Source organism: Geotrypetes seraphini, chromosome 7, assembly GCF_902459505.1.
Source record: "Geotrypetes seraphini chromosome 7, aGeoSer1.1, whole genome shotgun sequence".
NCBI lineage: Eukaryota > Metazoa > Chordata > Amphibia > Gymnophiona > Dermophiidae > Geotrypetes > Geotrypetes seraphini.
Genome location: NC_047090.1, coordinates 15,001,524 through 15,029,430, shown reverse-complemented (window position 1 = coordinate 15,029,430; position 27,907 = coordinate 15,001,524). Strand labels below are relative to the sequence as shown.

General features: G+C 43.3%; 1 protein-coding gene across 4 annotated transcripts in view; it reads left to right on the top strand.

Annotated features, from left to right (window-relative positions):
- The window catches only part of ZFC3H1 (zinc finger C3H1-type containing), a 140,127-nt gene that overhangs the window by 43,272 nt on the left and 68,948 nt on the right, over positions 1–27,907 (top strand). For 3 of the 4 annotated variants that reach the window (XM_033951935.1, XM_033951933.1, XM_033951931.1), the window contains exons 11-18: positions 1,417–1,538; positions 2,980–3,126; positions 7,977–8,151; positions 10,351–10,482; positions 15,418–15,969; positions 17,611–17,720; positions 25,410–25,541; positions 27,049–27,170. In XM_033951935.1, coding sequence (XP_033807826.1) covers positions 1,417–1,538; positions 2,980–3,126; positions 7,977–8,151; positions 10,351–10,482; positions 15,418–15,969; positions 17,611–17,720; positions 25,410–25,541; positions 27,049–27,170 — 1,492 coding nt within the window. The remainder of the gene's footprint in view (positions 1–1,416; positions 1,539–2,979; positions 3,127–7,976; positions 8,152–10,350; positions 10,483–15,417; positions 15,970–17,610; positions 17,721–25,409; positions 25,542–27,048; positions 27,171–27,907) is intronic. The other variant, XM_033951932.1, reaches the window with a different exon arrangement.

Below are 27,907 nucleotides of genomic sequence, written 5' to 3'. Positions count from 1 at the left end.
GCTTTACTAAAGTCCAAGTAAACGACGTCTAGGGACTCGCCCACATCCAGTTTCCTTGTTATCCAGTCAGAAAAACTAATTAGTTTGGATTGGCAAGACCTGCCCTTGGTAAATCCATGTTGGCGGGGATCCCGTAGATTCTTCTCGTCTAGGATCGTATCTAATTTATGCTTAATTAGTGTTTCCATGAGTACTCACTATGGATGTGAGACTCACCGGTCTGTAATTCTCAGCCTCTGTCCTGCAGCCCTTTTTGTGGAGTGGGATTACATTGGCTGTTTTCCAGTCCAAGGGGACTCTTCCCGCCTTCAAGGAAAGATTGAAGAGCACAGACAATGGCTCTGCCACGACATCACACAGCTCTCTAAGCACCCTGGGGTGTAGATTGTCCGGTCCCATGGCTTTGTTCACTTTGAGTCTTGATAGTTCGCAGTAGACGCTGCTGGGTGTAAACTCGAAATTCCAGAACGTGTCATCTGAGCTATGCCTTGCTTGCAACTGTGGACCGGACCCTGGCGCCTCGCAGGTAAAGACTGAGCAGAAGTATTCGTTTAGTAGTTCGGCTTTATCGGAATCTGATTCTGCATAAGTCCCGTCTGCTTTCCTAAGGCGTACTATCCCATCTGTGTTTCTTTTCCTATCACTGATGTACCTGAAGAAGGATTTATCCCTTTTCTTAATGTCCTTTGCTAGATTCTCTTCTACCCGAAGCTTGGCCTCTCTGACTGCCGTTTTGACAGCTTTGGACTTGGCCAGATAGTCTTCTTTTACTGCTCCTCTTCCTGAGTGTTTGTAGGAAACAAATGCTTTTTTCTTTTTCTTAACGAGGTCAGGATGCACATGAACTGGATGGGGGCATTAAGTCTGTGTTCTACTTTCTTAATATGGAAGATTTATAGCAGACATGAAAACCAAACTTCTAAGTTGCTTTGTTTTAATGGAAAATTATCGGCACAAATTTGCACCTGCTTTCTCCAAGGGCAAATTTTCTCAGTAAAGCATGCATCATTTTGAATCAACAATAGAATGTGTTTAGTCTCTAAAGAACAGTTCTTAATTCCTCTTACATCCTGGATTTTATGAGCAAAAGCTACACTTCTTCATTTTTGCCTAGCAGCAGATAAGGAAAAGAATTTGGTTTCATCTTTAGGTTCTTTTTTTTTTTTTTTTTTTTTTAAATCTTTATTCATTTTTAATCATTCAACAAGTGTACAATTTAATATCATACATATTCTTGAAAACATGACTTGTAAGTCTATCAAGAAAAACAACAATTGTATATATATAAACCCATAACCCACCCCCCTTCCCATAGTATACACAATAAAATAAGAACCCTTCCCCCTCCCTATTATTCATGGTGTATATTTCGATAAAATAACTTGTTTCTTTTTTATTTTCCTTCCTTTCTTAAAGCAGGCTTCCAAACCAAAACCACCTCCAAAATCAGAAAAAGAAAATGATCCCATGAGAACCCCTGAGGCATTACCTGAAGAGAAGAAGGTAGAATATCGGCTCTTAAGAGAAGAGATTGCCAGGTATCAGATGCTTCACAGCCATCCTTAGTCTTAATGTTGCACCTTTTTCTTTTAGTTGAATGCTCTTGTGTCACAGGAAATAGAAATGTCTTAGAAAATCAGTGGATATGAGAGGAATTTAGAGTGATCACTTATATACTGTGTATGGAAATTTTATCTGAACAGGTCTACTTTTCATACCTTGGCTACCTGAAAATGAGGTGTTTTATATTCCTTGAGCACTGAAGCTGAGAATCCCTGCTTATGCACATTCATGCGGTCACTGACATCACAGAGTAGTTCTTCATAGTTCTTTCTGTAAAACATTCTTCTTTTTCTAGTTCAGCTAATTATTGGTCGCTAGAACTGTAGCTAGTCAGCGAGTGTTGTACTTCCTGGATTGTTACCTTCTCTATGGTTAAGGTTAAAACAAAAGCCCAAAGAATTAATGAGTATTCGGTGGATTCATTGGTATCAGTGAGTCTCCCCGAAATATGCCTTGCTGAATCTGTAGTAGAAATGACAAACTATCCATCTTTATATTTCTTCTCCTGAGGGAGGTTAGCACTGTCTGTTTTTATAAGCTTGAGAATGACACGGGGACAAATTTTTCCCTGTCCCCGCGGGAACTCATTTTCATGTCCCATAGAGTTCTTTTCCTGTCCCTGCCTCATTCCTCCAAGCTCTGTCCTCATCTGCACAAGCCTCAAACACTTTGAAATCTTAAGTGTTCGAGAATTGTGCTGTTAAGGCAGAGCTTACAGGAATGGGACGGGGTAAAACTTGTTCCCATGTCATTCTCTATTATAAGCTACTCCATCCATAATAAATTTGGGTGCTGCTGCTTCAGTGTTTATGTGCAAAGTCTCAATAAAATGGACAGCTATATGCAGAAGTATGGAACTATGATATAAAGTGCAGGCAATTTGGGCTTAATTTTATAACTGGGTGCTCTTGTGAGAAGTCTAAAAAAAAGTGCATGTTTCATAAATACAGCATAGGTGCCTATATACCTTTTATGAAGTAGGCCCCCAGTTCTACCCCCAATAATTAATAAATTATCTGATCTAGAAAGAAGTAAATATGTAAATGTACTCTTGTATATGTATGCATTTTCTAAAATAACTTGTACCAAAAAAGCTCTGCCCAAACTATACCGTGAAAACGTATATGTTCAGGTTGATAAAGTATATACAGCATGCACTTTTTAATATTTCTGTGTATATGTGGGATCACCCAGTTTTATGAAGGTCTTTCTGCATGAAAAACAGGCTTTACATGCCTCATGTGTTAGTCAAAGCTTTTAGAAACAAAAATTACCTGAATGAAAAAAAACTGTTTAAGAAGAAGCTTTAAGAAAGGCACAAGTCAGTGTTTTAGTTGAAGCTATTGTAGACATTAAGTAGAAGGTACTTAAAAAAAATTTTTAAAGTTAAAACCAGGGTATTTTTGTTTTTTAAAGTCGTGAAAAGGAACGCACAGTAAAATCCGACCAAACAAAAGCCAGGCCCTCCCTAGCAAACTCGGATGTTGAAAATGAAGGTGCCTGTAGAATAGCAATGGCCACAACCCATGTCACAGAAGCGGAAGCAAAGCATCGGAAACACAAGTGAGTTGAAGGAAAAATACGTTGATCTTTTGTATGCGGTTAGTAGAGTCTATTTGTCAAGAAAGCTGATGTGGAGAAAAGCCAACCTGCTCTGAGAATAGTAAAACGTTTTAAAATGCCTCTGTGGTATAGTGAACATTTTTGAGCTCATGTGATCATTGCAGGCTGTGCCATTGCATAATGATGCACCAAAAAACCAAATATACTTCCATCAAACGTCAAACATGTACTTAAATACACACAAAAAGTTTTAAATGTAGAAAGATTTAAATGCGAGTTATACAGCCATAGATCATACAAGATGCAAGAACATATAATGATACAGATACCAAATGTTAACAGCATCATTTTTCTATAATATATGTATCCAAAACAGCAGTTAGGATCTGCGTACTGATAGCCTGGATTTGCGCTAAAGCCCTGAAGCAGTGGTTACCGGCCACGAATCGATCGTCAGCCTGGCCTGTTTGTGTTCAGTGGTTTTTACCATTAATCAATCTTGGCTATTTTTTTGCTCCCACCTGCTAACTTTAAACCTGTGCGAAAGTTTTTTTGCCTATGATGCTTGGGTGGAAGAGTGTGAGTACGCCTCTCCGTTTGTCTGAGGCTTTTCTTTCACTTAAGTAATAAGCTAGCTTTCTTGGCTTGTGTGGTGTTTTTGTCTTGGAGTGATATTTTTGGATTTTTGTTTTCCAATACAACTAACTCATAGTCGAAGCAGCAATAGTTGCAGGACATAAAGCCATCAGGGAAATAACACTATACAATAGATGCTAGCTCTTCCATAGAGTGTTAAGGGGACATTGTGCCAAACGGCCAATTTCTGTTTTTTATATTGCAACAATGGGGGTATGTTGTAATGATATAGGCAAGAAGGATTCATCAGTAATTGAATACCCAGATTACGAAACACATCTGTCGCCCAGCGAAAAGGAAAAACTCCTGTCCATTGCTGACGAATCTGAGGCAGTGAGGCCAAACATTCCAACTTGTCTATATTTAGTGCAAAGCCCGAAAAAGCCCCATATTCCCTGAAACAGTCCAGAAGAACAGGTAGAGCCCGTTCCAGATTAGAAATAGGTATTGACAAATCATCCATGAAGGCGGAGACCAAGAATGTCTGGGAGCCCACCCTCACCCCTGTGATTTCTGGATTTTGCAAAATATCTCTTAAAAGGGGTTTAGAGTGAGAACAAATTATAAGGGAGATAAGGGGCAATCCTGCCACGTCCCACGATGAATTGAAAAAGGAGGCGATACCAAGCCATTCACGTACAGCAAAGCCTGAAGGCTTAAGGCTGTGATAGAGAGTGCGGATCGCCTCCAAAAGCCAGCCATCAATACCATACCGGGGAGTGTCGAAGCTGATTAATAAGGTCCTATCCCCCTTAACCTTTACGGCTTCTAAAGATGCCAGTATAGTTCTAATGTTTTTAACCGCATGTCAGTTTCGAACAAAACCAACTTGGGGAAGAAGCCTAGCCAATCTATTAGCCAATAGTGGTCAATAATTTGTTTTCAAAACATAACAATGAAATAGGCCTATAAGAAGCTGGCTGTAGCGGGTCCTTACCTGGCTTTGGAAAAACAATAATCGATGTCTGGTTTAAAGATGAAGGTAACTATCGATCCTGAATGACCTGATTAAACAGCACTGTAAGTGGGTGTACTATATCGTCCTTCAAAAGCTTATAGAATTTGACTCTATGGCCATCTGGACCAGCCACCTTTATCAAGGCGCTTTTATTAATAGCCCAGTGGACTTCATGAATGGGCCGGTTTAAGTCTTGTGTTTGTGAAGGGTAGGGAGGGAAATATTGTCCAAATAGACATCGGGGTCCAATCCTGCCCTAGTTGTATCCTGAGTATATAAGGCCGTATAAAAATCTCGAAACACTGTATTGATGGCACTATCCATATGGACTAAGGATCTATCTGCAGCTCATACTGTCAGAATTTTTTTATATGTCTTCCCAGCTTTTAAAAGATGAGCTAATAGCTTCCCACTCTTTCGACCATATTTGTATAATTGGTATTTGTAGTATAGAAGAGATTTCTTCTGCCACTGGTGGATCAGCTCATTAAGTGCCGCTTGTATGGCAATTAGGTGGGCCTGGAGAGATGGTGCAGGAGAGGTTCCACATTGCCTATGCAATCCCACTAACAACTTCCCTGCGTCTCTAGACTGTTTCTTATGTGTACTGTAAGCAAGAATCTCTCACCCCCCACCCCCATAGCACCGCCTTCACGGCCTCCCAATACAAGACAGCTTATAAATTTATAATCCGCCATTTTTCCTTAATAAATTTGCTAAATTTTTTGATCTGTATATAACCCATTTGAAAAGACCCAACGTTTAGATTGTTTGTTCCCCTCCCCTCTACTGCATGTGTTCCCAGACTGGGGCATGATCCGATATCCTAATGGGACCTTTCTCAGCCTCAGAGGTACAGGTAACTAAGTCTGTCTCTACCAATAGGTAATCTCTTCTGGAATGTGTTTAGGCTCTGGACAGGTGTATGTAATCCCTTTCGGTGGGGTGTAAAAGGCTCCACACATCCAGGACCCCCCAGAGTATCACAGAGCAGTGTTATACCTTTAGTAGGATCCGTGCACTAGAGGAACAAGATGTTTTATCCATATGAGGGTCCGCCATAACATTAAAGTCCCCTCCTATGACTTTAGGGATATCTGGGGTAACCAACATGTCACAGATAAGATGGATATAGAAATCTTTGTGTTATACATTTGGGGTATAGACCAGTGCTCCCTCTAAGCGGGCGGGTGTTGTGAGCAAAATGTTTTTCGCTGTGCGCTAAAAATATCGGGCGCCAGCGCCAACTCACCCGATTCTCCTCTCGCCGCCCTGCCATCTCCGTACGCCGTGCGCTGTGACGTGAAACTTGTGCGCTGCGAGGCAATATTTTGTGCGCCAGCGCACGCCAGCGCAGCTTAGAGGGAACACTGGTATAGACAGTACTTAATAAAATGGGCTTCTCATCTAGTTCCACAGCCGCTATGATATATCTGCCAGCAGGATCTATGACCACTCGTTGTCTCTGTTTTTGTGGAACAGAATTATAAGCCCTGCTTTTTTCCCCCCATGCTGGAGCTTCCACAATGTACCCCACGCATCCTGTCTTCATCTTAAGATGTTCTACAGATGAAATATGGGTCTCTTGCAACAAAGCTACTGAAGCCCGCATTTTATATAATGTATGTAATATCTTTTTACGTTTCATAGGGGTCCCAATCCCACCCACGTTCCACATTACAATTCGTAAATCAGTCAATATCCAACCACATCAGGCCCAAATAAAACGCATAGCGTGTTTGTGTCCAGAAATGCTGCCCCATCCTGCAGAATTCCGAGTGAAAAATCCCTTTCCAGTCCCACATAATACATAGTCCACCATTATCGATATCTGTATTAAAATACTGACTCGCACTCAGCTCTATATACCTCAACCACACCAATATCTGAACCCAAACCCTCTGAAATCCCGCCCTAGTTCCAACAAAAATCATAACCCCAAAGAAAAACATACAAACCCTTCCCCCATAGTACCCTAAACATACGGTAGAGTTGCAGTAATATTGCCACCTTCACATCAGCAAATAGAACCGGTGCCTTGATAACTGCTCCCGGCCAAAATAAAAGAGAAAAATAAAACATCAAGATGACCTTAGCCTACTATAAACCTAAACATTTCTTTTTTTTTTTTTAATCTTTATTCATTTTCAAATCAAAACAACAAGTGCACAAAAATACATCATACAAGTAATTCCAATATAGCACTATAATATCTAACACACAAAATCTAATATTGTAATAACCCCCACCCATCCACCCACCCTTCATCACATTCATCAATCTAAACATTTCAAAGATGAAGAAAAACATATGTGAGGAAGTTGCAGTCCTCTGTCCAATTATAGACTCCAGACCACAGGAAAACTGCCACCAGCATTGAAATCTGCCCCAGTACTATACCAGGAGGACAAAGAAAATTCCAGAATAGCATATCACAATCTTCACGGAACTGTCTCCCCTGACGACAAGAAGTCATAGTAGTGTACATCCGCTGCATGTTCAAAGAAATGAGTTTGACCCGCATGAGTTATTCACAGCATTGTGGGATACAGAAACACAAAGCGGATATGTTTTCTGTGTAGAGCCGTACAAATAGGGGCAAATAGTTTCCGATGCTGCTGTGCTTGTGAGGAGTAATCCTGAAAACAGAGAACGGATTTATTCTGGTAGGTCGGTGTTTTCCCGGACCGCACCACATGTAATATACTTAGCTTATGTTGAAAGTTTGAAATGTGAAGGATCATAATACATGGCCGCATTGAATCCTCGCAGTGCGTTCCCAATCGGTGGGTCCGTTCTATATGAAATGAAGCTAAGGTACCTGCCAGGGCTAGAGAAGTAGGAATCCAGTTCTCCAAAAAAATTATAAGGTCCTTATCCTGAATAGACTCGGGGAGTCCCACCAATCTCAAATTGTTACGTCGAGATTGATTCTCGAGGTCATCTAGTTTCTGCTCCAAATCCTGCAAGCAGTTGATCTCTATATCCATCTGCTGGTAGAAGGACTCAGCCTATTAGCTCTGGACTGTTGGAGCTCAAGAAAAGAAAATTAGCTGATGAGAACAAATTTTCCTATCTGACATAACGGGAAGGGATCAAGCTTAGAACAGCTTTCTATCTAAGCCCTCTAATGTTGAAACGTGTCTTGTGAAAAATGTAGTGAGGGAGGAAGACAAAGAATAGAAAACTAGTCCACTAATTGTTGTCCCGAGAAGGTGAACTGTTCCCTTTTAAAGATTATGTTGCTCTTTTCCAGTGTCCTCTTAATGAAGGATGAGTCTTTGCTGAAACATCTCTTGCAGCAAGAGGCAAAGAAAAAGGAAGCTGTTCGAGTGGCTGAAACAAAGATTGCAAAGCTAAGTGAACAGATTCAAGCAACCGAAAAGATCCTCAATGCTAATAAGGGGCTTTTGAAAAAGCTTCAAGAACAAGTAAGCTACTTCATAGCTTTTTGAGAGATTACTTTAGCTACACATTAGTACTGCCTTGCTATAAGGGGAAGTATGACTATTGTAATATGGCTTAATCAGATTTAATTTATGCTTATATTTAAACTTGAGTCTCCCACTAGAGGAGGGAAAACGTGTGTTGTAGCGGAAAACCATATAATTCTCACCTTTTGGAGCATTCTAACCCTTTTTAGAATTTTATTTTTGTTTTCCAAATCTTTACCATCTTTTCTTGTAGGTAGGTGTCATCAATTTCTTTAGGTGAAAGTAGCATGAAATAAGCTTTTGCAAAATCTAGAACCAGTACTTAGGAAAGTTGAACACTAGAAAGTGACAGAGCAAGCTTGACGAGCTAGTTGGTTAGGGCTTAAATCCCATCAGAGTAGTATCAAACATTCATGTTAGCAGTTCTTTGGCTTCTTGTGTTTTTTTGTATAGTATTTAACTGGTATTACAGAGATGAGTTTACTTAGAGCAGTGTCTCTCAAACTGTGTGCCAAGGCACAGTGGTGTGCCACAAGATATTCCAGGATTTTACTTTAGTTTTAAAAATTCCCTTCATAAGTATACGCTAGAATAGATGACATGTACATCACATACGTTTGAGCATCTGTGTGTGTAAGGATACTGCCGCCCAGACAAGCATCATTCTTTGACGTGATTGGTCCTTGAAAGCTAATCGCAAGTAATTTTTAATTTATTTTTATTTTTTATGCCATAGTTATCCTAACTTGAGCAATAAAGCAATCAAGGCTTTGTTACCATTTGGATCTTCTTATCTTTGTAAACTTGGATTTTCAGCTCTGACAGAAATTTAAATTGAAAAAAAGAGAATGACTGCAGATGGTGGATGACGAAATGCATATTTGCTTGTTGACTATTGCCAATTTTGAGTTAATTTGCACTTAAAACAAGCACATCCATTGCATCAATTAGTAATTCTATTCTATCTACTTTAGTTTCACCGTTGTAACAATTACCCATACATAGCTTAAAGAACTTTAAATAAATAACTCTCATAATGTAATTTTTGTTGGTTTTGCAATTTTATAATTTTAATTATAATGTGCCGCAAAAAACATTTGCTTCGTTTAATGTGCCAGAGCTAAAAAAGTTTGAGATACTGACTTAGAGGGACCAGTAGCAAACGTATTTGATCATGAATACTCCAGTTAGATCTAAGTGCTATTGCTTATATTGAGTACAGGGAGAAGCAGTAAACGAGTCCATTCATTGCATGATACTGACCAGGGTTTAATTTTGCCCGATCTGGAAATTGTATTGCTTTGGTGCAAAAACACTGTTAGTATCCTGCTTTGTGCAGTGGTGAAAGGTATGTATACAGCCTGGGAAGAACACCAGCAAATGGGAAAGTCTCTTGTTCTCTGATAGCAGCCTTAAAATGGGAGGTGTTTTTAGCAGAAACCTTCCTATTTTGGGTTGCTTTCATGATTTTCATTAAGCTGTCTGCTTTGCCATGAGTCTTCTTTTTCAGTTTGGTATGTATTAAAATAAAAATGCACACATACTGCAATCATTACAAAATGAATGTAATGGGACTCACAAAATATGTATGGCAAAGCTAAAGACAAAAAAAACCCCATTGCCGTCAATTTTAATGTTGAGGCAGTACATATAATACCCAGGATTGACTCCATATTCCACAGTGATTCTAGTGCCAAGAAGAAGCATTTGCAATTTGTTTACCAGTCTTGTTCTATGGTAGTAACCAGAGCTATATGCGTAATGGAGACAATGCAGCTGAAAAATGTATATATAATGAAAAAATATACATTTTGAACTTTTTTTTTTAAGAACGCTACAATAAGTAAGTCAAACTGGCAAATAAAAATCCAGTGTGGCTACATTTTGGTGTAAGCCTATATCAGGAGTATAAAGACAACTCCAAAGGTTGAATTGCAGATCAAACATGTTTTTCATTTTCTCTATAAGGTATATTCTTTTGAGCATCTAATTGAGTTGCTGAAGATAAGTCTAAAGGAATAATGGTTGGTTGTATTAAATAACTCATAGAACATCCTAGGTTTATATTTTTTATATTGTAAAGCAGAGTCCCACTGTCTTGTGTGTTAAGCTCTTCCGCCCTTGAATTTTGTTAACCAATGTATTCCAAACCTTCACTGATGAAAGTAAATGTAAGAATATTTATGAATTTTGCAGATACACAAAGTTCAGCAACGAGTTCTGGTGAAGAAATCTTTGGCCTTGAAATATGGTGAAGAACTTGCACGAGCTAAAGCTGTGGCTAGCCAAGAAATTGGGAAACGAAAACGGGAGCAAGATAAGTTTAGAGTAAGTGAACAAGGGATTTGCTGCTCTCGAGTTTAAGCAGGACCTCCTTGGCTCAATATTGCTGAGAGGTCAACATTGGTCTGCACAGTTAATAAAGAATTGAAATGTCTTACGAGGTTGTTTTTTTTAAGCCATACATATGTTAATGATGCTATCCATTTTAGCACTGCTTCTGAAAATCTACATTTTCAGTGCAATAGGATTGGTATGCTGAACTGTAGTTGTCCACCTGTTCTCGCGAGCATACTACAGAAGATGTCGGTTACTGCTTTTCAACTCCTTCTTCTCCACAGTCTCTGCTGCCCCCTTCAGTTCTTCCTTGTGCAGGCGAGCATGAAGGTGTCGTTCTGATCTGCTCCCTTTATTTGTTTGTTTTGCAGTTTTTCGTCTTGTTCACCGTTTTTATGCGGCTCAAGGGACTACTGTCCCTGCTTGGAGAGGAGCAGAGTATAATCTGAGGCTGGCAGGTGTATCCTTTGGGGACCTGTGCAGCCAGCCTGCTGAAGATTTGTAGAGCTTAGGGTTCCAGGCTCTCGACACTTGCTTCCTTCACTTGGTCAGGAGCTTGAGTGCAGGCTGTTGGGTACTTGACGGTGCCAGCTGCAGTTTCGTCTCACCACCCCACCCCCTCTTTTCTGCATCCGTTGCAGCTTGGAGGGGGGGGTTTAGAGGATCAGTCTTAATACAGTCCGACTGGCAGCCCGAAGATCTCGGTGTGGCAGTTGACCAGTGGCTTGAAGCAGAGAATCCCTCCAGATCCAGTTACACTTTAAAGGAGCTGAAGGAGGAGGCTGCAGCACCATTTCCCCAGTACAGACTGTGAAAGTCTATTGGGAGAAGTAGGTGTGTGTGTGGGGGGGGTATCCTTGAAAACTGTGTTTTGATTGTTTCTGCAGTTAGGTCTTTGGTGCTCCTTCTCTAAAATCCTGTTCTTTTAAGTTTTTGGTCAGCCCTGAAAAGCTTTTGGCACCAGAACCCTGCTGTGGTGGCCATCTTTCATTTTCACGCTTCTTGTGACAGGATGGCCAAGTAGCTTCTGTGCGATACACAAAATTCTTTTTTGAGATATTTCTACAATTTGATATATAGCACTATAAGACGTTTTGTTTTTGAAGTACTTGAGCGCCATCTATCAGATTATCATCCGTATCCCTGAGGCAGGCTTTTTATCAAAAAGTCAAAACATAGACCATGTTGGGTCTACAAGATAGATTGGTTGAAATACACTTTTTTTGTCAAATATGACATGTTTGGCATTTTAATAGCTGATTGTATTTAATAAACTCTACTTTATTCCTGGTTGATATGTATGGTTCCTTCCCCACTCCTTTTCTATTGGATATATGTCATGGGGTTTGTTTGCCATCTTTGGATTGTATGGCCATCTTGGATTTCCAGATTTTTTTTTTCTAAGTTTCAGACTTCTTCAAAACACCTCATTTTGCCTCAGAATTGATAGGGATGGAGTCCTCAGACCTTAACACCCCTATATCATGCCTTATTTGTGCTGGATGGCCAACTGAAGAGCGCCCTTGCACAACGTGCCCTGTGGCACAGGATGGAGAGATGGGAGCTTCGGGCTTAGCCCCTCCATAGGCCTTTAGGACTGAAGAAAGGCAGATGGTCCCATCGTGGGGAATGAAACACCTTCTAGAGCCCTGGGACAGCAGCTCTTCGCACTGTAAGGGCATAGATGCAAGAAGACTTGCCCTCTCAGGCCTTTACCTCAGAGTTCTTTAATCCACCGGTAAGCGAACCAGTGCACAGGCTTCTGTGCAAGATCACCAGCCACGATCTTTACCAGACAGCAGACCCTGAGCAGCTAGAGGCCAGAACCAGTGATCTTTTCATGGGGGTTCTGGCGCTTTTGCCAGTATTCTGCAGGAGCATCTACCCAGAGAGTCTATCAAGGTTCCACACAGAAATTCTCCAGGAGCAAGAGGAACCAGAATGGGCCTCCACTCCTCTGAGCCTTTCTTGGGCACGACAAAGTATATGGAGTATCTGCTGGTGCACAATTCTTCTGGAGGGACTGGTTCTATGGCTTGAATACCTAGCAATCTTCTTAATGTTGCTCAGACCCTTTTTGCCTTCTCTGGCCGGCCTACCAGCATATCTATGAACCAGTCAGAGGATGCACAAACTTTCTTGTAACCCTCTTGGATAATCTACATGACCCAGCAGTCGGACATTTTCCATTCCCAAGCCTCCAGATAGTCTGAGAGCCAATCTTCAGAGCCGCGGCTTGAGGGCTGGCACTGTGGAGCGGGTACCTGAACCTTGGTTCGCAAACATGTTAACGTGGCCCTGAGAGTTCTTCGATTCTGTGGAGACCATTTGGTTCATCATTACATCGGTGGAGCCAGGAGAGTTTCTGGCTGCCATAGATTTGACGTAAGCTTACATTCACATCCCCATCTTTCTGGAGCAAAGAAAGTTCTTTGGATTCCATGTGTTGCAGAATCAGTATCTATTCTAGGTTCTTCCGTTTGGGCTGGCAACAGCACCCCGAACTTTCACCAAGGTTATGGTGGTGATGGCCACTCATCTCCACAGAGTGGGTTGGCAGGTGCACCTGTACTTAGATAATTAATTCATTAGAGCACATTCCCAAGGAGAAAAGGTGGTAACTGCAGAGTCTGGGATGGATTATGAACTTTCGAAGAGCCACCTAGATCCGATAGTCCAGAGGCATGTAAGCAGAAGCTTTGTGGTCAAATTATAGACCTGTTGGCCAAGCCAGTGCCTACTGCCTATCATTACTTTCAAGTCCTTGGGTCAGTGGTGGTCCCCTGAATGAAGGTGCACATGCATACCCTCCAGGATGCCTTGTCTCGGGTTTCCTCGGAGAAACTCCCTGCAAGTTCTACTCCCCTGGACAGCGGCAGCCAGATGCAACATGATCTGGTGGCTCTGCCTACAGTCTCTAGCAAAGGGAATCCCGCTCCGGATCACAAATGCCAGCTTGTTTTGACTGGGGATGCATTGCAGTGGTCATCCAGTTCAAGGACAATAGACTTTGGTGCAATGGAAGTGTTCTGTCAACAGGCTGGAGCTATGAACAGTTAGTCTGATGCTGCACCGACTGCAGTCTTTACTGGAGGGCAAAGCAACTAATCTTCTCCAACAACACCACTGCAGTGGCCTATGTCAACAGGCAGGGAGGCACCAGGACTGCTCCGCTGTGGCAGAAGGCAAAAGCATTGTTATTGGGCAGAAGCACACCCTACAGGCGATCTCTGCGATGCATGTGATAGGCTGGGTGATCCGCTGAATGGCACATCATACAGGAACAGTAGTTCTTGTAGTGACAGTTCCCCCCCCCCCCCCCCCCAATATTGGGATAAATGCAAATGTGGTTGATTCAAATGACTAAAAACAAAAAAGAATTGACCCCAAGATATCCACAGAGAAGAAAATCCAGAGAAAACCAAAAAAACTCTGTGGAGTGACGATGTTCCTAAATGGACTTTATTTGAAAGAGTCAAAGTTCCAAAGGTACACTAAAATCATCCACATAAAATAATTCCATCCACATAAAAATAGATTATCCACATAAAAGCCTTAAAGGACCTAGTCCATTTAGGAACATCGTCACTCAACAGAGTTTTTTTGATTCAAACGACTATCAAACAATAACTATGCATCACATCTGGCTAAAACTTTTGTCACAGATGGTTTGAAGAAGGAAGCTAGCCAACAGTGAGGCCATTTTAACTTTTATCCCATGACAAGCAGGCAGCATATTCTCTCACATGGGTGATGTTACCGACGGAGCCCCGGTACGGACACTTGAAAAGTGAATCGCAACTTTTAAGTTTTGGAAAGTTTGCGATCAGCTCGCACCGCGCTTGATTTTGCAGTATACAAATGTTATGTTACTGTGGTATCATCTCATGGAAATTTACCAAACTTTTCAAACAACTCTCATACCTTAATGGTTTTATAAGTTTTGACAAGTTCTGGAAGAAAAGTATTTTCGTCTATGCTAACTGCTTTTGCCCCATCCTCCAGCATTGAATTCCAAAGCTTAATCTTTATAATAAATGAAAAAAAATGTTAAAGGTAATACTTAACATCTGCTGTGTCCGTTAGTCCAGTGCTTCCCAACCTGGTCCTAGGGGAATACTCAGCCGATCAGGTTGTCAAGATACTGACAAAACATATACACGAGAGAGATTTGCATGAACTGTCTCAGATCTCTCATGCATATTCATTGTTCATTCTGAAAACCGACTGGCTGGGTTTGCCTTAGGGACTAGGTTGAAGACTATTACTACTATTTATTATTTCTATAGTGCTGCAAGGTGTACGCAGTGCTGTACATAGACAGTCCCTGCTCAGAAGAGCTAACAGTCTAATTAGACAGACAGGACATCTCAGGGTTGGGGAGATTATGGTAGAGGAAATGATACAGTGGGAGTTAAGAGTTGAAAGCAGTTTAAAAAAAGTGAGCTAATCTTTGTATTGCTTCAAAGAGTAAATAATTGATTCACATTTACCCCTTCCACTCATGATTTGTGACAGTCTCTGGGAAAAGATGACCTGTTAAAAGTCACCAGAAACAAATAATTAATTTTGTTAAGAGCAAACAATTTTTAGTACTACAGTCCGAACCCCATCCTTCTATGTGAAATTTTTTTTAAAAAAAGTTACAGAAGTTCAAACGCGTAACTTTTGCAGGTTTCTTATGGACCCATGACATGAAAATTTGTTCATTCTCAACATTTTAAGCCACTACTTAAGTCACCTTTTCCCAGAGTCATTTTATAGATTTCTCTAATACTTCTCTCACTTGCTGCTTCTCCAAGCTGAGGAAGCCCCCCTATCCTCTAGACCTTCCTCGTAGCTGCATCTGCATTTTTTATTTTGGTCTCTTTTCTCTGTAATTTTATGGCTTTTTTTTTTTTTTTTTACTCCCCCCCCCCCCCCCAGCCAAACAAAATGTTGAAGCTGGACAAGCCTCTTTCAATGAGTCCAAAAAAGCAGTCTGCGGAATTGATTGCCTTGGAGAAGAAACGTTTACAGCAACTAGAGTATGAATATGCCCTAAAAATTCAGAAACTGAAGGAGGCACATGCTCTGAAAATGAGAGAGCAGCCAAATATCCCTACTCTCGAAGAAGAACCTGAATTTATATTGCCACAGCCTTCCCGCCATGATCTCACACAAGATAAACTGACCTTGGACATAGAGGAAAATGATATTGATGACGAAATTCTCTCTGCGTCCAGCAGGGAGCGAAGACGATCATTCCGAGAATTCAACTCTTTTACTAAACCCAACCTTAAGCACCCAGAAGTGACACCAAACAAAGAAAGTGTCAGCAAACCTGCTAAGAAGCCTGTGCAAAAGCCTGAACTGTTCCTGGGCTTGAATATTGATGAGCTGAAGAGACTTCATTCTGAGGCTGATGGCCTGAAAGAGTTGTTCTCGGAAACCACTGCCTTAACTCTGATACCAGAGAACAAGCTGTTATGTGGTCAGGTAACTGAAATATTTTTGGTTCTCTAATTGAAATTCTTTATTGACTTCTAATATCTGTGGTAATATTATGTTCTTCAAATCCATCTTTTCTTATTTCTCAGGTAATGTGTAGAAATAAAGTAAAAACACAAAGGAAAAAAAAATACCTTTTTTTATTGGACTAACTTAATGTAGTTTGGGTTACCTTCGAAAGCTACATCATTCTCTCTCAGATCAGAAATAAGCAAATGTTGGCAAAATCAGTATATATTAAGGAATATGAAAGCATTTCAGTGGTAGTTGGAGACAAAAGAGGTGACAAAGCAGTTTGTTTCTTTGTAGTGGGCAAGAAAGCCAAAGTCCTTGTTGAGTCCTGTCTGGTGGGTATCAAAATTTTTTGATTTCAAAAGTCTTACGTTCTTAGATTGTCTTAAAATTTCCTCTTGGTATTCTCACCATAAAATTGTTGGGGCAATGGTCAGTTTTTCCAGAATGCTGTCCGACAGAGGTGACAACCTGGTCGATATTATAATTTTTAGTATGGTATCTGTGAGTTGATCCTAGTCTTTAGCAACTGGCCTGTTTCACCAATGTAGCACCCTTCTTTGCACTTTTTGCTTTGGAAGATGATCATGTGAAGGATCCTCTTATGTTCCATGTTTTTCCCATTTGAGTGACCAAGGGATCCTTTGAGATGTGCTTACACAGTTTGGAGCTTGCAGAACCACAAGGATGTGTGCCATTTTAGGCATTTTTCACATGCAACAATGTCATCTATATGGGGGATGTTGCAGTATAGTGCTTCTACATCCATTGTAACTAGAAGTGTGCCAGGTGGTGGCTCCTTTGTATTTACTTTGTTCATGAAGTCTGGTGTCTTGTATCAAGCTCTTTGTTTTTTTGCACAGAGTTTAAGAATCCCCTCTATAAATCCAAATATTTCTTCTGTGAGAGTGTCAGTGCCAGGTATGATTAGTTACAGGATTTATGGATTTTTGGCAGCATGTAGAATGTGCCCACAGAAGGATGACTAGGTATGAGTTTCTTTAAATGGGGCAGTACTTGCTTTGGAAGTGTTTTGATGAGGCTGTTTAGTATAATCTTTTTGGGGTCTCCATGCAATTTCTTATAGCATGTGTCTGTGTCCTCCTTCAATGTCATTTTTTATGTCCACGACTGCTATAACGCCTCCTTTGCAGGTTTGATGACAATGTTTTGATTATTTTGTCGGCTTTTTTATGGCAGCTCGTTCGGTACAACCTCTCCCCTCCAGAATGTATTTTTTGCTTGCTGGAAAGTTGTGAATTTTATCCTATGTCTGAAACTTGTAGTTGTCTAGTTTTGTGTTTTGCCCATCCTGTGGGACAAAACATTTATTCTTTGGTTTAAAATTGCATTCCAGTCTGTTGGGAGTCTCTTTATTGTGGAAATGTACTTTTAAGCATAGTTTCCTGAAGAATTGTACAAGGTCTGAGTATAGTTGAATTTTATCTATTTTGCTGGTAGGGTAGAAAGAGTTCTTTCAACAATACAGAGGTCTCCTTTAGTGATAATTGATAGTTGGAGAGGTTTACAATCTCCATTGGTCAGTTAGAGTTTGCCTATTTTAGAGTCTTTTGGTTTTCCTGATCACCTTTTCTGTTTGAATTTTGACTTTCTCAGGAAATTTCTGTGGACATGGATTTTGTTACAGCACAAACAAACCAAGCAGAAATAAAGCCATTTCCTTTTGGAGCATATCATAGTCCTCTTCTGGTTTTTAAATCATACAGGTAAGAAAAGTTCAGGGTTGATCTGCTTACATGCAATAGGGGTGGGAGGGTGCATTTCTATATGCATGATTATGTATAGAATACTTTTCTTGTTCAAAATGAAACAATTTTGTAAGGAAGCTAAATTGAAATGATCAGCTATAGAATGTAAGTTATAATGGGGCATCATTGAGGATGGAGGCCTTCTGGGTGTCTGCAGAGTTAACCTTGAATGAGTTGTAGGGAAACACTGAGGTTTTTCATGATCCCAGGGAAGATCAGTATTTATTTTATCCCAGGACAAGCAGGTAGCATATTCTTAACGCATGGGTGACGTCACCGACGGAGCCCCGGTACGGACCTTTTTAACTAGAAAGTTCTAGTTGGCCGCACCGCGCATGCGCGAGTGCCTTCCCGCCCGACGGAGGAGATCGTGGTCCCCAGTTTCTTCGTTTCCGCGGAGCGAAGAAGACGCATGTGTTTTCAACGGCCGTTGAAAAACTAATTTTTGCCTTCCCGCTCGCGTATTTTTTCACTTTTTTTCCTTTTTTCTTATCGGATTCCCTTTATTTTTGTTTAAAAAAAACAAAAAAACAACTCGTCGAGTTTTCCTTATTTTTTCAGGCCGGCCCCGGCGGGGCCTGTTGCCACCATACAGGCCTCCGGGTTCGATTTTGCGGAGGCCGTGTTTCCATTCATGCCCCCTCAACCGGGTTTTAAGAAGTGCCAGCGGTGTGCACGCCCGATCTCCCTCACCGACCCACACAATTGGTGCCTCCAGTGCTTGGGTCCAGAGCATCGGGCTGACACCTGTACCCGCTGTGCTACGCTTAAAAAGCATACTTTGAAAAATCGGCAGATCCAGCAAAATATTTTGTTTGGTACCGGATCTGCCATGGAACCGGCTGCGACGTCGACGGCACCACAAAAGTCGGCACCGACGACATCAACACCACCGGACCCTTCCTCGGGGTCGTTGGGCCCAGGTAAGCCGGCTAAGAAGCCTCCCACTTCCCTTGAGCGCCCTCCTGCCACGGTTGCGACACCGGCCCTCCCTGCACCGCACCGGCCCTGCAAACGCTCCGCTCCGATCTCGGTGAGTGCCTCATCATCGGCCTCCTCATCGCCGGAGCGTAGAGCGGCACCTATGGTACCGAAGAAGAAAAAAGCGGTACCGGTGCCTCCCCTGGACGACCGCATCGCGGCCATACTCCAAACACAGTTACAGGAGCAGCTGCAACAACAGCTCCAACAACTGTTGCCGGCGTTGCTGGCACCGCACCTTCTGGTACGGGACCGGTCCGAGCCTCACACTGTCCCATCGGTGTCGACCCCCTCGGTACCGATTAATACTTCCATGCCGGTGCTCTTGGCAGAAACACCTACAGTACATAACCCGTGATGCTGCCGACCCTGTCCGGTCCCAGGAGCGACATAGGTCTTCCTCACCCGGTACCGCCTCGGTGCGCTCAGGCAAATCTCTTTCAAAGACTCGCCATGCCGAGCCCTCCACACCGATGTCCAAACATACGCACCCCGACGTTAGGGACCCAGATTTGTGGGAAGACTCCCCTCACGGTACCGAGGAGGACGCTTCGTCAACCGACGAAGAACCCTCCACGACCGACACCACGCTCCAAACCAGAGCAATCCTCTTTCTCCAAATTCCTTAGGGAGATGTCAGCAGCTCTTTCCATTCCCTTAGAGTCCGACTCTAAAAAGTCTCAGGCTTTCCTCGATGCCCTAGACTTTGAGCAACCTCCCAAAGAATTTCTGAAGTTGCCCGTCCACGACATCTTACGGGAAACTTTCTATAAAAACTGGGAAGCTCCCCTCACGGTTCCTGGAGCCCCTCGTAAATTGGATAGCTTGTACCGGGTTATTCCAATCCCAGGGTTTGATAAACCTCAATTGCCCCACGAGTCCCTCCTGGTGGAATCTACTTTGAAAAAATCTCAGGGTTCCAGTGTATATGCCTCCACCCCTCCTGGCAGAGAGGGAAAAACCATGGATAAATTTGGTAAGCGCCTTTTCCAAAATGCCATGTTAGCCAATAGAGCCAACAACTACACCTTCCACTTCTCCTTCTACATGAAGCATCTGGTGCAACAGCTCTCCTCCTTACAGAAATACCTTCCTGAACGTAAGGTCCCTCTTTTCCAGCAACATATTTCCAGCCTCCTCCAACTCAGGAAATTCATGGTTCGCTCCATCTACGACTCATTTGAGCTGACCTCTCGCGCATCTGCCATGGCGGTGGCCATGCGACGTTTGGCATGGCTGAGAGTCTCTGACCTGGACATTAACCACCAGGACCGCCTGGCTAACGCACCTTGTCTGGGTGATGAACTCTTCGGAGAGTCCCTGGACTCAACAACCCAGAAACTCTCAGCACATGAGACCAGATGGGACACTCTGATTATACCTAAAAAGAAGACTCCACCTGCTCGCACCTACAGACAGCAGTCTTCCTACCAGCGCAGGTTCTCAGCCAGACCTCTCAACCCGCCTCAACAGCAGCCTCGCCGACCTCGTCAACAGCATCAATCTCAGGCTCGCTCACAGTCTCACCAACCTGCCAAGCCTCTCCCTCCGTCAAAACCATCTCAGCCCTTTTGACTTTTTCCTCCAGGGCATAGCCAGTCTCCCATCATCATTGCCTCTTCCTCAGCCTATCGGAGGTCGCCTCCAAATCTTCCTCAGCCATTGGGAGGTCATCACATCAGACCAATGGGTCCTCAACATCATTCGCCACGGCTACTCTCTCAACTTCCAGACTCTTCCACCAGACAATCCTCCCGTAGAGTCTGCTTCTCACTCCTCCCAAACCCCCCTCCTCCTGAGGGAGGTCCAATCCCTCCTTCTTCTCAATGCCATCGAAGAGGTGCCTCCGGACCAAAGGGGTCAGGGATTCTACTCCCGCTACTTCCTGGTTCCCAAGAAGACAGGAGACCTTCGTCCCATCCTCGATCTAAGGGACCTCAACAAGTGTCTGGTCAAGGAGAAGTTCAGAATGCTCTCCCTTGCCATGCTTTACCCTCTTCTCTCTCAACACGACTGGCTATGTTCCCTGGACCTCAAAGAGGCCTACACTCACATCCCAATCAATCCGACTTCTCGTCGCTACCTACGGTTTCAGATACAGCACCGTCACTATCAGTACAAAGTGCTACCTTTTGGCCTCGCTTCATCGCCCAGGGTGTTCACCAAGTGCCTTATTGTGGTGGCGGCCTTCCTCAGGTCTCACAACCTCCAGGTGTTCCCCTACTTGGACGATTGGTTGGTGAAAGCACCTACGTCTCCACTTGTGCTACAAGCCACTCATCACACCATCTCTTTCCTCCATCTCCTGGGGTTCGAGATCAACTATCCCAAGTCGCATCTGCTTCCCACACAGCGACTTCAGTTCATTGGAGCAGTTCTCGACACCACTCTAATGAGGGCGTTTCTCCCCTCCGACCGTCAACGGACCCTGCTCCACCTCTGTCGTCAGGTGCTCCTTCATCACTCCATTCCTGCCCGACAGATGATGGTCCTCCTGGGCCACATGGCCTCGACGGTCCATGTGCTTCCTCTGGCGCCACTCCACCTCAGGACACCTCAATGGACTCTTGCCAACCAATGGTCACAGACCACGGATCTTCTTTCTCATCCCATCTCTGTGACATCGTCTCTTCAGCAATCTCTTCAATGGTGGTTGAACTCCTCAAATCTTTCCAGGGGTCTACTCTTTCATCTACCCCCTCACTCCTTGATCATAACCACGGATGCCTCCCCCTATGCGTGGGGAGCTCACCTGGGAGATCTACGCACCCAGGGACTCTGGACCCCTCAGGAGCGTCAACATCACATCAATTTCCTGGAACTCAGAGCCATGTTCTATGCTCTCAAGGCCTTCCAGCACCTTCTCTGCCCTCAGGTTCTTCTCCTGTGCACAGACAATCAAGTCGCCATGTACTACATAAACAAGCAAGGCGGCACCGGATCTCGCCTCCTTTGTCAGGAGGCTCTCAGCATCTGGACCTGGGCCACGGCCCGCAATCTCTTCCTCAAGGCTGTCTATATCCAGGGCGAACAGAACTCCCTGGCCGACAATCTCAGCCGCATCCTTCAACCTCACGAGTGGACTCTGGATCCTTCAACACTCCACTCCATCTTTGCTCGCTGGGGCACTCCGCAGGTGGACCTCTTTGCAGCGCCTCACAACCATCAGCTGCCCCAGTTCTGTTCCAGACTCTTCTCTCCTCATCGTCTGACCCCAGATGCATTCCTGCTCGACTGGACGGATCGGTTCCTCTATGCCTTTCCTCCACTACCTCTGATGTTGTGGATGTTATCCAAACTCCGCAGGGACAGGGCCACCATGATTCTCATCGCTCCTCGATAGCCTGGCCAACACTGGTTCTCCCTCCTGCTTCAGCTCAGCTCCAGGGAGCCCATTCCTCTTTCTGTGTTTCCTACTCTACTTACGCAGCAACGTCAGTCTCTACTGCATCCCAATCTGTCTTCGCTCCACCTGACAGCTTGGTTTCTCTCGGGCTGACCTCTCCAGAGAATCTGTCTCAGCCTGTCCGTCGCATTTTGGATGCCTCCAGGAAACCGGCCACCCTCCAATGTTACCATCAGAAGTGGACCAGGTTCTCCTCTTGGTGTCTACTGCATCATCACAATCCCACCTCATTAGCGGTGGTAACTGTACTGGACTATTTACGCTCTCTGTCCGACGCTGGCCTCAAGTCTACCTCAATCAGAGTCCACCTCAGTGCCATCACTGCGTTTCATGAGCCTATCCTCGGAAAACCTCTCACGGCTCATCCACTGGTTTCCCGGTTCATGAGAGGCCTCTTCAATGTCAAACCACCTCTGAAGCCTCCTCCTGTCGTCTGGGACCTGAATGTGGTTTTATCAGCCCTCATGAAATCCCCTTTTGAGCCTCTTGCCTCAACTTCGCTCAAACTTCTAACATGGAAGGTGCTTTTCCTCATTGCCATCACCTCTGCCAGGAGGGTTAGTGAGATGCATGCACTGGTCGCCGATCCACCGTTCACTGTTTTTCACCATGACAAGGTGGTTCTGCGTACCCATCCTAAATTCCTTCCCAAAGTGGTCTCGGCTTTTCACCTCAACCAGTCCATTGTGTTGCCTGTCTTTTTCCCTAAACCCCATTCTCATCCTGGGGAACAGGCGTTGCACACGCTGGATTGTAAGCGTGCCCTTGCATACTACCTTGACCGTACCAGGGCTCACCGCTCGTCCCCACAGCTCTTTCTGACCTTCGATCCTAACCGTCTAGGTCGTCCTGTCTCTAAACGGACGCTTTCCAACTGGCTTGCTGCCTGTATTGCGTTCTGTTATGCTCGGGCCGGTCTCTCACTGGAAGGTGCTGTCATGGCCCACAGGGTCAGAGCTATGGCTGCTTATGTGGCTTTCCTCCGTTCCACACCCATCGAGGAAATCTGCAAGGCTGCCACTTGGTCCTCAATTCACACGTTCACTACTCACTACTGTCTGGATGCCTTCTCCAGACGGGATGGACACTTCGGCCAATCTGTGTTACAAAATTTATTTTCCTAATGGCCAACCATCCCTCCTCCCTCTCTGTTAGCTTGGAGGTCACCCATGCATTAAGAATATGCTGCCTGCTTGTCCTGGGATAAAGCACAGTTACTTACCGTAACAGGTGTTATCCAGGGACAGCAGGCAGATATTCTTACGTCCCACCCTCCTCCCCGGGTTGGCTTCTTAGCTGGCTTATCTTAACTGGGGACCACGCTCTCCTCCGTCGGGCGGGAAGACACTTGCGCATGCGCGGTGCGGCCAACTAGAACTTTCTAGTTAAAAAGGTCCGTACCGGGGCTCCGTCGGTGACGTCACCCATGCGTTAAGAATATCTGCCTGCTGTCCCTGGATAACACCTGTTACGGTAAGTAACTGTGCTTTTTTTATCTGTTAACTGGAAGGGGGAGAGCAGAAAAAAGATGACAGGCTGCCATAGGGAAAAGATGAGTCAAAGATTATACCTAGAATTATGCCAGTCTGAAAAAGACAAGCAAGTACAGTGCTCTCCTGCAAATTCACGGTTGGCGGTTCGCGGTCCTGGTCATTCACAGTATTTTATGCCTGCGAATGACCGGGCAGGAGAGGGCAGCCAGAGGGCTGGCAAGTGAAGGAAATCACTCGCTGTATGCTCTGACCGCCTCTTCCTGTACTTAAGAGCTGCAGATATTGCCAGGTTTTCTTCCCACTGCGCTGGGGGATGGGGAGCTCCGAGTGATGGGCAGGCAGTGGTTCTGTGAAGAAGTATGGATGCAACAAGGTCTCTGTAGCTCGGATCCTCTGGATGGGTACACTAGGAAGCGCTTGAGCAGGTCCAGGGCTGGAGGAGATGCATCTGGTACAATATGTTCCAGTGGTAAGGGTGGGTTCTCCTTGAAGGAGATCTTGTTGTAATCGGGAAGTTCTGTGATTTCCGGCCAGATCCTCTCATTGGCGGTGCCCAGGATCCGCAGCACACATCACAGTTGTTCAATGTCATTTTATCCAGGGAAGAGTGGTGAATTATTGAGTAGCTCCTCAACTTACCGCCCAAAGGTCCACACCTTCATCATACATAGCACATGGGAGAAGCAAGTATTGAGATTATGAACTGATCCCATACCTTACTAGAGTATACAGAGCAGGAGAGAAGTATTGAAATTGTGGAGATAGGGTTTGCAGGAACCTGGGGGAGGAGGGCGGATTTAAAGTGTATAGTGGAGTTTGACTTTTGCTTGCTGGGGTATGTTGTAATCTTGATGATTAAACTAAAAAAAAACCCATATTTTAATATTGAATAAAAATTTATAAGCATTTGGCTTGGAAGGTTGAGTAAGACACCAACTGGCAGGGTGTACACACACGGCTGCTGTTTTTCAAGAGTTTGAAACTCCGATGAGTTCCAGCTGTGCAGGCCAGTGAATAAAGCAGTTGATTGTGAGACCTCTCTTGGCCCATGCAGATACAGCAGTGAGGGCCATGATTGGGCAGACCCAAGAAGCAGCTTACTGGCATAGGTATAGGAAAGTGGGGTTGGATGCAGTGTAGGAATTATATTGCCAATAAATTTCACCGGATGTTAGCTAGTCTAGTCTGGTTTTCTTGACAAATAAGAGTATATTTCTACAACATGGCACCCCCTTATAGGTGCTGGTTATTCTACAGAAAAGTAGATGCCTACCTTGCTAGAATACTAGCAAAAAGGGCTAAAAATGTATGTGCCTGAAAGTGTGATCACATACACAGGCTTTTATGATTAATGTAAATGCCCATGCTAAATGATAGAATTTTGTATGCATGGACATGTGTGCGCTTCTCATTTCCTGCCCAAGCTCCATCCATTCCACCCTTGTGCCATGTCTGCTGGCAAAGTATATGCCACCAAACCATGGTTCCTACTTTTCTGCTAGGCAGTATTCTATAAGTCATTTACCATATGGAAGTAACCAGTTGCATAAGTGACTAGAATACTATCATTTACACATCTTCCTGCTGCTTAAAACCAGGTAGTTCCTTACAGAATTACCCCCTAAATGGCTGAATGTGTGTTGACAAAACATGCCACTGCATATTTTTCTGGTTTACTGATAATGAAAACAGTTATTTATAAGAGATATCCAGTGTTAAAAATACTCAGTGTCCCTTAAATATCTTTCTTTTTTTTAATGATTTTAGGTTTAGTCCATATTTTCGAACCAAGGAGAGGCTTTATCTCAGTTCAGTATCTTACAGCAATATGATTGAGCCAAAAAAGTGTTTTTGTCGTTTTGACCTAACTGGCACATGCAATGATGATGATTGTCAATGGTGAGTTGATGTATTGTGAGAGTAACACTATCTGAGATAATTTATTTACCACTTTTTATTCTAGTAAGATTTCCCCAAACACAGAGGCTGATGGCACCTTTCTAGACTCAGACTTACTGGGTATAAACATTTGAGGACAAGAATGTACTTTAAAACTTCAGAAGAGTCCACATAGATCTTTATTCTGGGTCTTTCATGATATTTCTCTGCAGTCTTAAACATTGTTGCTCTTTTCCTCTCCTGTTTGGTGAACTTCTACTTGATTTCATGTCACAGTGTGGTATTGCGGACAGTCTACATTGATAAGTGTCATCTTAACAGTGACTACCGTACTTTAAAAATAGAAAGCTGGAAATCCAACCTTCTTATTTTCTTTACAAACTCTGGAGGAACGGAGAAGCTTTTATAAGAACTGCTATGTGTCCAGAGAGTGTTCAAGACTCTGATCAGTTCATTTAAATGTATGTAAGAATTTAGGGAATCTGATATCCAGGCAGAACTTTAGTTTTAATTTTTGTGAAAAATGTGAGCATGGCTGGTTAGAGATCAGCTTGATGTTTGATAATGGATGCAGGTGATTTATTTATTTCTAAAATTTCTTGACCGCCTATAACTTAAGCAGTTAACAAAATATTCACAATAGTTCAGAGGACAACATGTATAAGACTTTCAATTCACCGCAACCAGGTTCTACATTAACCCACTGAAAATAACAAAGAACCTGCAGGAAATTACATATTGTCAATCTTCAGTGGTTCTAGAGCACAGATCATAATTCAAGTTCCTCATTGGATATTTCTCGCCAACATAACCCTAAAAAAAGGTGTTAGAGGTATACTTTATCTGAAATTGCAAAAACCAAATTTTGATACTTCGTTTATGTTTGAAGGTATTACTCCAGTCCCATAATTTGGGACAATTTTGTGTTTGAAGTACTTGGTGTTTGCCTTGTTTGGAAATAAAAAGGCCTGGTGGTAATTTTATGGTCTGTCTTTTTTGACTTAATATACCGTTACAAAAACCATAATATGCCTGGTTCCATGCATTTTGGATAAAGGATCTTGTACCTGTACTCATATGTCTAGAACATTCTTGCTATCATATTTATTAGAATGTGTTGCTGTTTTGACATTTCAGCTGAACTCATAGGCAGTGTATTGGGATGGGTCACAGGACCCATCATGGCCTCAGCAAAATTTGTTTCCACACAGCATCAGTGACCAGAGAAATGGTGGGAGAGGGACAGAGCCCTCCCAGGCAAAATAGATATTCCACTGCCCGTGTCTGACTTGCTAGAAAGGCCAGCCTCCATTAACGCATGCTGACTTCAGCATGTGCTGTCATGAGTGTGATTAGTATTTTTACACTTTTATTTTGCTGATTTTAGCTTCTGTGCCTTGTAAGTCACTCTAATGTACTGATTTTATGTATCTGTTGTCTTGTAACCCATTAGGTGTTAAATGGAAAATAAATGTTTAAAATATTATTTTCTTTCTATTACCACTAGGCAGCACATGAGAGATTGCACTCTGAGCAGAAAACAACTATTTCAGGACATTCTTTCATACAATTTAGCCTTGATTGGATGTTCAGAGAATAACACAGATGAAGAAATCAGTATTGCTGCAGGTTGGTGTGAATTTTATTTGCATGCAAATTGCAAAGCAGCAAAAATGTGAGCGCAATATGCAAACTCTTTTTTGGTAGATTTTTGGGAGAACGAGCAGAAGGGGTAAGGACCGTGCTTGGGAGGAAGGGCGGGCGGATGCCGCTTTCAGCATGGGGGTGCTTTGTAGTTCTCGCGGGGGGGCATTCTTGGGGGGGAGGTGTTTACGATGCTGGTTCGGGGGGGTGCGATGCCGGTTAGAGCAGGGGGGAGGTGCTCGTACACCAGAACATGCTCGGTTTGCGAGGCAAAAGTTTTCTGAGTGTTTTGCTCGTCTTGCAAAACACTCGCAAACCGAGGTTCCACTGTATTTCCTCCATCTCAAGGAATTCTGTATGTTGCTTCCATTGCTATTAGCAAGAATAGGTGGAAAATTTCATCGAGTTCCTTTTATTATATGTCCAGTGAACTCATGCTGCATTTACTGCTACTTATTTCTGTAGTACCACTAGACATACCCAGTTCTGTACACATATGTAGGCATTTTCTTTCTCGCTAGTGGGCTGATAAACTATGTGTTGTACCTGAGGCAATGGACGGTTAAGGAGCTATGGTGGGAATTAAATCCACTTCAATTGAAAAAACAGAACCAGTGGAATCTCACTTTTAATTAAACCTCCATTCCACTAACTTGAGGGCTTTTATTTGAACACTGTAAAAATTGCCCTTATGCAAACCTTAATTCAAGATTTGAAAAGTT